This window comes from Hesperophylax consimilis, chromosome 17 (genome assembly GCF_061612785.1).
Source record: "Hesperophylax consimilis isolate HC1 chromosome 17, BYU_Hcon_1.0, whole genome shotgun sequence".
NCBI classification, from domain to species: domain Eukaryota; kingdom Metazoa; phylum Arthropoda; class Insecta; order Trichoptera; family Limnephilidae; genus Hesperophylax; species Hesperophylax consimilis.
The window spans coordinates 20,034,595-20,049,932 of NC_142852.1; the positions used below are offsets into that span (position 1 = coordinate 20,034,595).

The window sequence follows — 15,338 nt, forward strand, 5'->3', positions numbered from 1 at the left end:
AAATGTCCAAACAATATCAGACGCGAAGATGAGGATAAGAGACATAGTAGCCAGGTGGCCAGGAGCAATGCATGACTCGCTCATCTTCCAAGGTTGCCGCGCCAAAGCGGTCTTTGAGACCGGCCAATACCCAAATGGAGTACTCGTAGGAGACAGCGGATATCCATTAAAGGTATTAAATACACAACTTTAATGTTTTAATCAACTAAGATATTTGTATAACGTCAGTAAATTGTTCCGTTCCTTCTCACATTTTTAAAATTCACGTCCTCGACCACCCAGATTGTAAATTCTGTGCTTTATACGTGGGAACTTTAGATCACTTATTTTTTGGTTGTCGCTCTCTAAATAAATATACTCTAATCTACCAAGCGTTATCTAAAATTGCCCCCCCCCCCCATTCAACATCTCGAATCCAATCTTCCATACGATTCTGAATTATGCACATATAAATAAAATTAATATATTTAAATTCATCTTTCCTTTCTCTGTAATTTTAAATGATAGCCTATAACAATCCTTGAAAGGCGAAGCCAGAAATATTTGAAAAAAAAATAATTAAAAATACTTGGTTCAGTGTTTATATAGTTTTAATGACTTTTAAGCAAAACATTTGCATAAAATAACATTAAAAATACTCTATTCGGTGTCTACATAGTTTTTGACTTTCAAACAGGACATTTTCATAACATAACTTGAAAAATCAGCAAGGAACGTACGTTATAATCTCTTTTCATAATTTAACTATTGCAAAAAGTTATTTGGCAATGTGGTATGTAAGAAAAATTTAATTAATGACTTTTAAACAAGACATTTGCATAACATAACTTTTAAAATATTGTGTTCAGTGTTTACATAGTATGTAATGACTTTCAAACAAGATCTTCCTAAAAACTTGAAAAATCAGTAAGGAACGTACATAATCTCTGCGTTCACAGATGGCGCTAATTTAATTATTATTACAAAAATGTTATTGGGTAATGTTAAATGTAAGAATAAGTTTAAAAACATACAAAGTTATATAAAATTATTAAATGAAGAATGCACATTTCAAAGCGCACCGTTCGCAGATGCTCCAGTTGTTCGATTTTAAGGACATTCTGAAAAAGAAAACAGTATAATATTATTACAAAAATATTGATGTTTTATTTCAGACATATCTCATGACACCATACAGGAATTCTGAAACACCTGTCCAACAAAACTATAATGAAAGACACATTAAAACCAGAAACGTTGTGGAAAGACAATACGGATTATGGAAAAGGAGGTTTCCTGTCTTATCAAACGGCCTGCGATTAAACCTCTACACCACAATGGCAGTGATAGTCACATGTGGAGTTCTTCATAACATATTTTTTTTATTTTTTTTTTTATATTTACTCCACACAGGAGGCCCTGAAGAAAATAATTTCCCTCAGGGCCTATGTCATCTTTGAGGATGCTGTGTGGAGGGTCTTTTTGTGGAGAGGAAGGAGTGAACATGGGTCTTGAACAGTCCCATGTTGTAGGAGGGAGGAAACACAGAGGCCGGCAGTTCGTTCCACAGCCGAGCTGTTGAACTTAAGAACTAATCGTAGAAGCGACCCGTTCTCATGTGACAAATGTCAACCGTGTATAAATGTTGGGCGCGCGTTTGGCGTGTATCCCGACTACGCACCGGTGCCGAAGGGATCAATGACGCTAGTTCCTCAGAGCATCTTCCATTGTAATACCGATAGAACAAGGACAGCATACCTACCTGACGCCTGTGCTCTAAAGATTGCAGTCCGTTTGTTAATATTGGGGAATCTATCAAACGGACCGCCCGTTTTTGCACAGAGTCAAGGGTTTTTTTCAGGTATTTAGGGGCTCCGGACCAGAGATGGCTGCCAAATTCGACAGTAGGGCGCACTTGCGATTTGTACAGGGTCAGCAGTTGTGTACTATTAAGTATCTGCGGGCCCTGTACAGTACGCCCAGCTAAGTCTTATCAGCTAAGTGTTATTTGCTATTTCTTGTTTTTTCTATTTATGAAAATAAATAAGTATTTCTTTAGAGTAGAATGGTTTATGGACATGATAATAAGTTTGATGAATATTTAAATAAAAATAATAAGTAAACAAAACAATTACCACTTGTTAATTTCTTTAGGGTGATCTCTTTGGCCTCCCTCTCCAACCTTACAACGGCAAGTTGCTCTTTTAATATTTCTTGGCGAATTGCCCATTCCGCTGCCTTAGCGAGTCTCTCCTCTTCTATCATCTCCAAAACAAGTTTTTCTTGGGCGGCTTTTGTAGAAATTATCTCTGTTGTCATTTCTGACTGGACCTTTGCCTTCGCCTCCATGTCTTGCATGTCCTTAATCCTCGTTCCTTCCGCTTCAAGAGAGTCCTTCGCTGATTTCTTCAAACACAGCCGCCTCTTGAACGCCTTCCTACTAACAGAAGGGGGGACGGTTAGTGAGGACGTAACTGGAGTGGGGGGAATTTCAGATGGCAGTGGGGGGACAGCTGGTGCCGACATCACGGGACTCTGAATGGCGTGACTCTGAACGGTTAATGGGGGGACAGCTTGAACCGACATCTCGGGACTCTGAATGGCGTGACTCTGAATGGCGTGACTCTGAACGGTTAATGGGGGGACAGCTTGAACCGACATCTCGGGAAATGTGAAAATCGGATTTTCTTCCTAAACAAAAGATAAGAAGAATATCAACAAAATTCAAATACAGGGTGTATCGGCACGTACCCGACAAACTTTAACCAGCTATTCCTTAGCATATTTTGAGTAAAAAATCTTAGGTGCACTTTGCTGTCCGGTAACGTTTTTTTTTAATAAAAAATGTATTATTCATATTTTCACCACATGTCACCACTGTTTTATCTTTTGTCAAAGTTTGAAAACCCATCTGGCAAATATTTTATTCGAATTCCGTTGAATAATGCACGTGTGTACCTATATTGGCGCACTTCTACGATTACAACGAAATGGCACGGCACCATTCGTCTCATTTTTAACTATTATTATTTAGTGTGTGCGAAAGAGCGAAGACGCTTTTTGACATACTTGCTTATAACAGCTGTTGAACACGAAACGCAATGCCAATGACAGTGATGTAGTGTGGAAATTTTGATTTTTTTTGTTTTTAATTGAAAAAAAAATGCTACCGGACAGCAAAGTGCCCATAACATTTTTTACTCCAAATGTGCTAAGGAATAGCTGGTTAAAGTTTGTCGGGTTAGTGCCGATACACCCTGTATAACTGACATATTTATTATTTATTTATAAAGAAACAAACAGTACATTGATCACAGTGGTGAGAAAATTTACAGATATTAATAATATTTCATGGTTGGTACCTATGATATGTTTCTCTGTAGTGTCTTATTTATGGTATGTATATTTATTAATTATTGGGTGATGTGCGTAATGGGTAGGTGTGTGTGTTGTATGTGTGAGTATGTTTGTAGATGTGAGAAGTGGTGATGTATGCACACTGTTTATATTATTGACATTATGTTCTTTTTAAATTTGGGCAGTGAATCGGAGAAAATGTCGATGTTAGAGTTTAGGCAAATATTATTTAACGTTTTGTAATTCAGCGTATAGAATCCAATAATATAGACCTAAAACTAAGAATACTCCTCATCAAGACCTATGTATGGAGTATCTTGATGTACGGCTGCGAAACATGGTGCCTATCCGAAAGAGATAAACGGAGACTAGAGGCTTTTGAGATGTGGTCCTATAGAAGACTATTAGGAATTTCCTGGAGAGACCATGTTACAAATGAGGAGGTTCTCCAAAGAATCGAAGGAGGAAGGCACCTGCTCAGGACCTTGTCCGAAAGGCGTGCAAGATGGATCGGCCATGTTATACGACAAGAAGGCCTCTTGCATGTCATAATGGAGGGTATGACCGAGGGGACCAACTCTAGGGGACGCCCACGCCGAGAGTACCTGGAGGACCTGCTGGTGGACGTGTGCTGCTCATCATATGCAGAAGTCAAAAGAGCCGCACAAGACAGGGAAGAATGGAAGAGGAGAGTAGATAAAATTGCTGCAAACCAATCCCAGGATTGAAACCAGAGAGAGAATTTAGCGTGTGGAATAGTTCTGTGTGGCGCGTATGTCTTAAGGGTATGTCAAAATGAATTAGGGAAAGAAGTTCAGTACAGTCGATGTTATTATTTTTTAAATATTTTCTGTGTTTTCTATGTATATATAGTATTATATATCTCATCCTTCAATGTGATTGAGAAGACAGTAAAAATTAAATAAAATTACCAATATCCAGTCCTCAATCTCTACTGATTCCGATTGTTGATGCTGTCCTACGAGTACCGTGTTAGAGTTGGCTGCGTTGTTAGTTGGCTCGATCACATCATTTGAATCAAACCTTTCAAAATACAATAGAAGGACTTGAGAGTAAAATCATATAATATTTACCAAGCAAGAAGTAACCAGAGATGTTCAAAATGGGTACCCAAAACCATTTGAAATGCAAAATGGAAATGGGTCAAAATTTTTCCATTTGAAAATGCAAAATGCAAAATGGTTTTTAGAAAAGCATTTCAAATGCAAAATGCAAAATACCTATTTTCAAAATGCATTGAAAATGCAAAATGGTTTCTCAGGTTAAACAATTAAAATAATTATAGAATTTTTAAACAATTTTGTCATTTAATAATGGACATCAATGTAAAACAAACATATTACATGATGGTAAACCCATAAACACCACGACTAAAGATTATGAAACCACAAAAAATTTGCGCGGGACTAATGTTCCCAACGTAAAAACTAAAAACATAGAAACTGCTATCTAACATTATTACAGCGTCATGGCCCCATGTTCAGTATTTGAATCAGTATTTTTTGTAATGGTATCACTCAATTGCCAGGGCTCCTACCAGGGAGCAACTTGACAAATATAAATTATCTCTCATAGCGACGAGGTTGAGGACCGACTGATATTTGGGGCTTATGAAAAAAAGATGAGTTGAGATAGTAGGAAGAATGTTGCAAAAAAGCATTTAAAATGGAAAATGCATTGAGAAAAGCATTTAAAATGCAAAATGGTTTTTAGAAAAGCATTTAAAATGCAAAATGGAAAATACCTATTTTGCATTTTGCATTTCCATTTGAAATGGATTTATTTGAAATAAAGCACATCTCTGGAAGTAACATACACAATCCAACTACAATGTACAATGCGTGATAAGCTTTCAGATTCCACTACGTAATACTACAAAACTAACTAACTATTAACTAACCATCACGCCGTTTCTCCGCAATGGTAGGTAGTTGACACTGGACAGACTGCCAAACAACTCGGTCTCGGCAAACACTCTTTGTCTCATTCATACATCATCTTCTATTATTCTGACTCTTGACATAGCCCGTCTCAAGTAACTGATTCACTTGATCGTGCCATGTCTTCCTCGGGCGTCCCCGACTTCTTCTACTATTTACATTTGCGTCAAATATTCTTCTAACACTACTTTCTTCATTCTTCTCTCGACATGCCCAAACCATCTTTATACTACAAGTTGGGATTTATTTCTGTGCAGAAATTCTGGTACTAACCACCACATCTGATTATTACTGAGGCAGTTCATTTATGTATAATACTATATAAGTAATTTTTAATATTCTTATGTAACGGCCAATAAAAGAGCGTTAAAAAGAAAAAAATTTAAACTTACCGGTTTTCCAGGCCGGAAGAACTTATGCCAATTGCTGCTTCGACCTTTAATAGTATAGGGTCCTCAACATCTTGGCTGGGCCCTTCCCCAGTACCAAATATGTGGCAACAGCCTTTTTGAGAGCAACGAGCGATCTGCAATGATTTAAAAGATTAGAAGAAATAATTTGGCCTCGTTCCCTTCAAGCATCGTCTCATACAAAGTTTGGTTATTCTGACTTTTGACATGGGCCGTCTCAAGTATCTGGTTCACTTGATCGTGCCATGTCTTCTTCGGGCATCCCCGACTTCTATCATTCACATTTGCGTCATAATATATGTCTCATTCGCTCTAATACGAAACAGAATTGAGCTAGGAAAACCCGAGATACGAAACAGAATTGAGGGACGCTTGTTAATTTCATCTGAATTTGAAGAAGACACAATATTATATAAGATAAATCACATACCGTTGAGATTAGCTCCCGCTGTTAAACTGGACTAAAACGTTGTTCCAAGCGGCATCCTTTACTCTTGTGTTCAACAAATAACTCGGACCGCCCGTTGATTTAGATAAAAGTGCCGGCGACGATGTAATGAGCTCTACCAGCCTCATCTTATCATTTTGTGTGAAGTTCTTCGCGTGCATTGCTTTGATCTCCATTTTAAGGTTTGTTTAGGTTTCTTTTGATGTCGCACAGAGAAAAAACTTAAGTCGATCTGCCAAATCAAATGGGAAGTCCCAATTGGTCCCGATTGTGGCATCACGTTCAAGATGTCACTTTATATAATATAATATATTCGTTAGTTTAAAAAATATGAAATACCAGTTTATGAATAACGGTATTTAAAAGAAGTAATGTGTATTAACCTTTCCTCATCTGTGGTGTGTATTTACTACACATTGCTTCTAATAACTTTAATAACTCTATAAATATAATAAATTCTGGGTTCAGATGTTAGGTATTCCTCCGCTATACATTTATGCACTGAATCAAAAAATAATATATTACATAGTTTTCAAATTCAATTAAAAATCAGAGTTTTTTGTTAAAAATCGGGAACAAATACACCAATGCAATCAACCGTGTGATACTAAATACGCGAAGAGTGTGCGAGGAAATGACACGCTATTGATGTCCCGCTTTAATTCGCTATGCGGGAACATGAGACATCCACACTTCTGCAGTTGTAGTTTATGATTTAGACCATCGATACCTACGACCGCATAGCTGTATTTGTGCCAGCCGCTAGCCAGTTGGCCGCGAACCGTCGTTAGATGTGGACCCCTCGCACGTTTCTTTAGCATCTGCCGATGGTTTTTTCATGTTTTCAGCAATTAAATTACAATTATTATCACTTTTGATATAAAATATAATAAACATAATCGATTAGCTATAAATATTCATATTTTTCCGATATTAAATCGCTTATTTTGAGATGTGTATTGACTACACAGCACCGTAACGCGTGTATTTTTTTAGCACAGTAAGGGAAAGGTTAATAAGAGCTACAATAATTAACTCTTTAATATTAATTTAACAAAGTTTTTAATTTAATGTCATTTTATTGTCTATAGTAATGTGCGGTAGTGTGTGGGGCTACTTAAGATTTTCAAAGATAAAATGATTGGGAACAACGCAAATCGAACGTTCCCTACAAAATGCTTAAAAATCGCTTGGCTGAGCAAAAACAAAGATTTGAACTTAGATAACGATTAAAAAGTTGGGAACAGCGGCCGTAACTCTTGGGTTTTCCGAGCCCCAGATGCGACAATTTTGCTTGTTGACGAAGCCACCGAGGTGGAAATGGGCCTCATCACTCAAGATGATTTGCATTTGATTCACTCAAATGAATTTCAATAATTTCAATGCGTTATTGAAGCGTGTATCGTTCCATTTTTATTAATGGCGTAGTTTCTACTTGTCAAATGTCAAAAAATTACAGCTTCAAAAGTAACATCTACCGAAATAGCGGGCTATTCAAAATAACACCTCTTATTGGAAAACCCTGTACTAGGTTCTAACTACATTTCCGGAACACCATTACAAGATAAGCCACGTTCTAATTAAATATTTCCCTTTAAAATATCTGTAAATAGTATAAAATAAAGTCGCTATCCGCGTCTGTCTGTTTGTGCGCTGAGTTCTTCTAAACTACGTAATAGATTTTGATAGGGTTTTCACTATCATTTAGAGAAATTCTTCCGGAAGGTTTTTACATATATAAAATGAGTAATATATTTACAGAAAGTAGAAAAAGTGGATGTTTTGTAATCAAGTAGTAAAAAAATATTTTCGGGCGCTTACACTGCTAAAGCTGTCTAAACTATATGAGATACATCAAAATAATGTACTACGGAATTGTATAGCTTAAAAAGGCCTACAAAAAAGTCTGGAATGTAAATATTCTATACACCAATATCAAAAGCACTAGGTTTCAAATTAATTTCTACAAGAAATTACTAATAATGTGTTGGGATTTGGTAAATGATGCATAAAAATTTCATTTTTTCTCAATCGCAGTAAGTTTGAAGGTAAGGAAATACGCACAAATTATTATAAATAACCCAAACTAACAAGCTAAAAACACATCTTGTGTGTGTGCCTTAAATAGTCGTTTCCATTAGATAGAGAAGATAAAATCAAGTGTTGTCGTTTTTTTAAAGGGCCTTTGCATGCAGCGGAAATCGACAAGTTTACCAAAATCAGTTATGATACGTAGAACCTAACGTTTCCATAACATAAATTTATTTATTTATTTATTTAACGCCCAGAGGGCTTTTACATGGTTGGTAGTATAATTTTAATTTGACAGATATTTTGAAACATAAAATATAAGAATAAAATTACATATGATAAAAGCTATGCAACAAGTCATACAAACACAAGAAACAAAAACAGAAAATTACAGCTATTTGTAGGTTTACATGATGTGTTTAGGAGTATTGTTGAAATAAATGTTTTAAATGATCCACAAAACTTGCCAAGTTGGTATTCAATATGTCAACATCACCCAAGTAATGATTTCCCATGGTGTGAAGTCGTTGTATCGGAGAGTGGGCAATGTAGTTACGCTTATGTGTGCTGCTGGAGAATATTGTATTTTGTCGTGTTGTTACTGTGGGTGTATGTATGTTTACAAGTTGCAGGAGTTCACAACAGTCGAATTTAGAGTTAAGTATTTTGAATAAGAACGTTAATCAATGACAGAATAGTGTTTAATTTGTATTTTTTGTGTCTTATTTTATTATTTATCTAATACTAGCTGTTCCCCGCCACTGTGCTGTAGCTGTGGATCAGTCTGTCAGTGCAGATAAAGAAATAATAGCGTGTGTTGGTTTTTGCGTATAACAGTTGGCGATATTATACATGTTTGTCCATCAGATTACGCTGTTTAGAAAACATAACATGTTTTACTTGTCACATGTGACATCTATGTGATATATGTATACAAAAACACACGCGTATTCGAATGCAACGTTGTGTCAAAATGTCGAAGCAATCGATGAAGGACTTTCGGAGATTTAAGATATTTAACAAACGGACATTGACATTTTTATTTATACAGACAGATAGATAGAATGTTTACAATTTAAAATTTTACTCGTACCTTAATTTTTAGTGATAATTTGACGTTTATGTAAAAGTTAATACTTACGGCCGTTTTCCACTGCGTTGGTGCCACCAAGAATTTGCGTTTATGTCAAATTTCAACTTATCTCTATCGCTCAGTTTGTTTGGAGAAATCACAATATGGGTAATTATGTGTGTCTCTTGGTGATTAACTACGACTTTCACTATTGTTTTGCTAAAATTGATTGTCAACTTCAAAAATTACGTACGCATCCACTGACGCAGTTCTCGGGAATTCTTTAGGCTAAAAAACGCACGGAAGTGTTGCCAATGTATCTGTTCGAATTCCCCACTAGTTCTTTTACCTCCAAAATGAAAAACAAACATATTGAAATTAGTATTTATTTTTTCGTATTGAGTCATTTCTGGTTTTTCTCTTTTGTTCAGACGTACAAAATTCAATTATGTTTTGAAAGTTTGCCGCGAAAGACAACGAAATTATAGATCGCGCTCAGTTGTAACTGTAAATATTAAATTTTAATTTGGTTGGATAGTTTGAAAATTATTGCTCCTTAAATCGGTATTAGTAACTTCAGTTCTAATATTGTAGAATTTCCGCATTACCCAACGTCAAGGTTCTCCCTATAAGGTACACAATCGGTTTATATTCTTAGAAATTCCCCGCGATTTAGGGAATTCTCCACAAGTTGGCAACCTTGGTTGTGACACTAGTTTGCTTGAAATTGGTGTTCTTTACTAGCGGTGTTGCCAGCGTATAAAACATGACCGCTCCTCAAAATAATTATTATCACGTCATTTTAGTACCTACCTACGATAAGTAGTTACTATCAAAACTAGTAATGCAGTGCTAAAATTATAACATTTTAGACGGAATTTACAAGATAAAAATCAGTGTTTACAAATTACGAAACGACAAGCTAGAATAATATTATGATTCATTATTTCCAAGCAAAGTGAAAAAATTGAGTATGCTTTCAGCATTTTGCAAAATTCAAAGTATCATAAAATCAAAGCAATTTTATTTATTTATTTATTGGATGATTTTTATAGCGCCGCTTTTGTGAGATATAACCTCAGCGGCGATTTACAGTTAATGCAGGTATTACAAAAAATATAAATATTACAAAAATAAATTGAAATTAAGTTAAATAAAATGATGTACAGAAACAGGTGACACGAAGATGGAGAATCTGCAGCAAGAATCCTAGGTGGTGAGGAAACTGGACCAGCTGCTGCAGCGAAAGAGTGCACCGCGTCCACCAACAGTGCCAGCACGAGGTTCATCACCCGTCCAGATATGTGTCTTCTGCTAATAGAGCGCTGACACAATATCCTCTCATAGATACCAGACCTTGGCAGCATCGCTGTGACGTTCGACATGTCCATCTTCATGTAATCTTTTTCCTGGTAATTATGTTATTGGTACAATGTGCCCGCAATAAAAGGCGACGGTCAGGATAATAAATTACCCTGGGCACTTGTTAGGACTTTCAGAGTTTCCGAGAATTCCGTTGAAAACATCTGGCGTACCTACAGTTACCGATTCTCGTCCCAAGTTCAACTTCAGCGAATTTAGAATATTTTTTAGCACAATTTTCGACTATTCATTTTTAACACACTGTACTCTAATCAAATTACTACAAAGTTCTGATTACTAAATGGTAAGTTAATTTAAAATGTTGATTTACTTATTTTTTAAATAATTTCAAAAGGATGTAGCCTCATTTCCCTTGAAAATACTAAAAAAAAACACAAAGCGGTTGGAAGACGGCTTGGCGCGTCCAGCTGCCACGAAGGGCACTATTGCGTTCACCGACACAATATTGCATTCATGAAAGAATTGAGATTGATGATGGACAAAATAATTTTATTCATATTCATATTGCGTATGTACGGACGCAAACAAATAATTCTTCTTAATATTTTAAAGCTAACTTGCAATAGGTATATTTTCATAAAGTAATTAAATTTACACCATCTTTGAACCCGTAGATAATAACGTATGTTACGATTACCCTTGATCATTATTGACATGAAGAAAGATGCTAACTTCAAAATCATATATTGCCAAAAGAACCAAGTTATATTTTCACTAAAAAGATTTTTTTTAAAACTTTTAGATATCATTCATTTAAAGTTTTACAAAGCTATTAACTAAATATTATTTTCATACTATTCAAGCACTAAACTTGATAAGAAATATAAGAATAGTGTACATCAATACAATTTTTAATGATATTGTTTTAATCAATGTTTTTTTTTACAATAAATATAAAAAAAAATATTCTTACATGTTGGGATGGCGCTGGGGTTGTAATTTTTGAGGCGTTTTTGGGTACCGCTGCCCCATTTATTGCCACCCCAAGTGGTTCGGTAAGTTTTTTTAATTATTAGCAGGGGTTTTCGGGTTCATCGGGTGAGGTGTGTTCAGGATGCGCCTGCCCCCAAGCTACGTGATGCGCCAGATCTGGAGAGGCTAGTTTGGGGAGACCCTTTGACCTCTCCAACTGATCTCTAGACCCATCGCCTTGACCCACCCCTCATACCCTTTTCCTTCACAGAACGACCTCTCCTTCCTTTCCTAAAAAAGACCCCACACACAGCATTTCCAAAGATGACACAGGCCCTAAGAGAAATTATTTTCTTCGAGGCTTTCTCTGTGGAGTTAGTGTAAAAAAAATGTTAAGAAAAATTATATATAAATTATATTAAAGTTTGTTGAGGAAATTCGTATTTAAATAAAAAGTCATGTAAGTAACAATTTTTTAAAATTAATAATGATAAAATAATTAACATAAACGCAACATTTATAGATAAAAGAAAGAAGATTTTTTTAATTACAACAATAATTATGGAACCTTGTAGAAGTTTTAAATAATTTTGTAATTTAGCCGGATTTAAAAAATGAAATTAATAGTTCGTATTGATAATTGAAACAACTGCTACAAGTATGAATAAATACCAGTTCCCTAGTATTTTGCACTTGTACTTACTTTTTCAAGTAATTGTATGCCGAAAAGAATTATCGTGTGGGGTATTGCTCACTCGGTGCTCGATTCCCAAAATATTTTTTCGAATCCATGAGGAAGGGAGGAGTTGTTAAGGTTAATGCATGATTTCTCGCAATAATTTAGTAATTCCCCACAAAAGTTTCTAAGTGCATTCACGATTAATGATTCCCCACAATGATTTTTCAAAGCTATCTAGAAAATTCCCTGTCGAAAAATACCCCGCATTTTTTTCGTGTCCTCTGGTGCATTTGCTTTGCGGATAATCCGTATTTCGGATAAAGGAACACTCTTCTCAGCTTCTTGCGCAAAACTCGCAGTACTCGCAAGACGCGCAATACTGATAGTTAAATCAATGTACTGAGATTCTTCCATATACGAAATATATTTTTTATTCTCTTCGATCAATCCTTGATATAAAAACACTCAAAAGTGTTTATTTTGCAATATTCCAATCTATAGCTACGTACGGCATTATAGGATGGGGAGGTTGTGCTGCATCCATTCTCTACCCTCTAGTAACTGTTCAAAAACTTTTGTTAAGGATCATCTTCAAATGTTCCCGTTCTTACCCATCTGAGCCACTCTTTAAGAAACTAGCAGTCCTGGACATTCGCCAACTATATATTAAGATAGTTCTCATCCATATCTGGAAAAATGGTTTGATAAATTCTACTCAAAAAGATATACATACACGCTACTCAACGCATGGAAAATGCACAATCCCCATAACAAAAACCACTTTCTCACAAAGTCAATACACATAGATCGCACCAAAAATATACAATGCACTAAATAACGACATCAAAAGATCCAGTACACATACTCACTTTGCAGCCGGTGTCCAAAAATGGATATCCGGAAAGGGTCGAATTTTCGTTTCTTTTAAGAATTTCTTTGAGGTATTTCTTTAAAGAACGTAGGTTATACCACCAATAAAGGTTTTTGTTTGTAAAGAACTATATATAATTACTATAATATTAATAGCCGAAAGTTTAAAAACTTTTTACATAAATTAATTAAAACTGTTTGGCACCACTGTACGGCATACAAGTTTCATGTACCTACTGTGCTACCTTTAATAATAACAATGATGATTGGATTATTTATATAGCGCCGTTTTTGTGAGAAAATCACTTCAAGGGCGCAATATTATGTTAATGTATAGAAAATCGACCACCATACAACGGGCATATGCCTAGTATGGTGGTCGAAAAATCCTCAATGCATGTAACAAAAAATAATTTCAATGAATAAAGAAACTTTAAAAAAAAAAGAAATTTTTTGTGGTTTTATGTACCTTAAAAGAAAAAAATGTGTGCATTTGCTCCACGGGACACAAGTAGAAAGATCGCCTTTAAAAATGCGGTTAAGTATGTCAGGGTCTTAATCCTCGTGGTTCCCGCCGGAGTCTAGTCGATGCGGGATACTTCAGTCAATGAGGGAGAAGGGCCAGTAAAATTCTCAGAACTCAGCAGAAAGGGGCTGCGGCAGGTAGCTGGTAGATGCGAAGATATATCCGAGGCGATGGCGACCCAATGGAGAAGGAGACTTTAAAATTTAAAATTGCTGCTTTTTGTCAAAATTGCGACTCTACAACGGCACATAAAAAAAGGTCCGGCGGCCCATTTATGGCTTCTCATTGGTCGGATTTCTATAGCCGTTGGAGCGTACGAGCCAGCCTCGGACTACTCACACTTTCTACCCGCTGCCCGCCAGCCAATTGTTTATTGTTTGTTTTTTACAAGTTACATTTTAAGGAATTTGTCAATCTTATAGCTAGGTACATAATGCAGGGTTCCGTGAATGTGGATAATTTCAAATAGTTTATTAATGTCACATCCACGGATTAACATTATACACAAAACAATATTTATTCATTTCTTCAAATATAACATAGTGGCGACAGATATAAACAAAAACAATATAAAACTCATTCTTAAAATATAAAGCACAAGCGTGCGATATACCATGATTTAAAGAAAGGTTGCTAAAATAAGTTATTTCCAAATAGGTGGGTATTCTGAAGATGATTGGTGATACATTTTGGAATTTTAATGTTATTTTTATATCAAGTTATTCTGTAAGTAGATTCCCTCAAATATTTGAATTATTCAATATTTTGTAAACATTTTGTCCATAGTTGAATATTGTAAAAAAGGTTTCAAATGTTTTTTTTTTCAGATTTCCTTTATTATCAATCTTTTAATTATTTTAAGTGTATTTAAAATAGAACCAATTATTATAAGCAATAATAAGTCGCCTGAAATATTAATAAAAATTGAATATATCTCCCGAGTAAAAATAAATGCCGCCGATGGGAATTGAAACCGCACCTTCTAATGTCCGGTCAGTTGCTTTGGACCACTGAGCTTATTTTGTTTTATTTTACTCAGGAGATATAATTTCATTGGTCCAGAGCACCTGACCGGACATCAGAAGGTGCGGCTTCAATTCCCGTCGGTGGCATTTACTTTAATCCTGTTAATAATGCTGGTGAGCAACTGGGCCTACGACTAGATCACTCTGAATCAGTGATACAGTTAAATGGTTGCAATGTCGAAAAGGTCGAAAGATTTAGATACCTCGGCAGGATTCGCACGGAGACTCTTGACCCAGATGTAGAGGTTAGGTGCAGAATTGAAGCAGCAAGAACTGCGTTCATTAAACTGAAATCCCTCTTCTGCAATGATAATATCAGCTTGAAACTAAGGCAGAGAATGCTAAAATTTTATGTGTGGTCGGTCTTGTTGTATGGATGGGAAACATGGACCTTGAAAGTAAATACCATGAACAGGTTAGAGGCTTTTGAAATGTGGCTTCACCGGAGAATACTCAAAGTCCCATGGACCGACATGATCACCAACACAGATATTCTCAGGCGGGCTAGAGCAGAGAGAGAACTGCTTAGATTAATAAAAATCAGGAAAATTTCATATATGGGTCATGTACTTCGAGGGGAGAAGTATCACTTGCTTCAGTTAATATTGAAAGGCAAGATAGAGGGTCGCAGAGGGCCTGGTAGGAGACAAATGTCTTGGCTGCGAAATATACGAGAGTGGACCGG

The 15,338-nt window shown here is 35.8% G+C and overlaps 1 protein-coding gene across 1 annotated transcript; it reads right to left on the reverse strand.

The window, feature by feature from the left end:
- Positions 1-648: 648 nt before the first annotated feature.
- Positions 649-9,549, reverse strand: LOC149416171 (uncharacterized). The gene is made up of 5 exons (XM_089642066.1): positions 9,328-9,549; positions 5,690-5,823; positions 4,269-4,380; positions 2,115-2,670; positions 649-1,100 (listed from the first exon to the last, which is right to left on the reverse strand). The coding sequence occupies exons 4-5, from the start codon at positions 2,638-2,640 to the stop codon at positions 1,090-1,092; spliced, it is 537 nt and encodes a 178-aa protein (XP_089498192.1). The 5' UTR covers positions 2,641-2,670; positions 4,269-4,380; positions 5,690-5,823; positions 9,328-9,549; the 3' UTR covers positions 649-1,089.
- Between the last annotated feature and the right edge of the window lie 5,789 nt (positions 9,550-15,338).

What these genes read in the sequence shown, in the direction of transcription:
- LOC149416171 (XM_089642066.1), bottom strand. Translation starts at nt 2,640, where the DNA reads ATGTCGGTTCAAGCTGTCCCCCCATTAACCGTTCAGAGTCACGCCATT.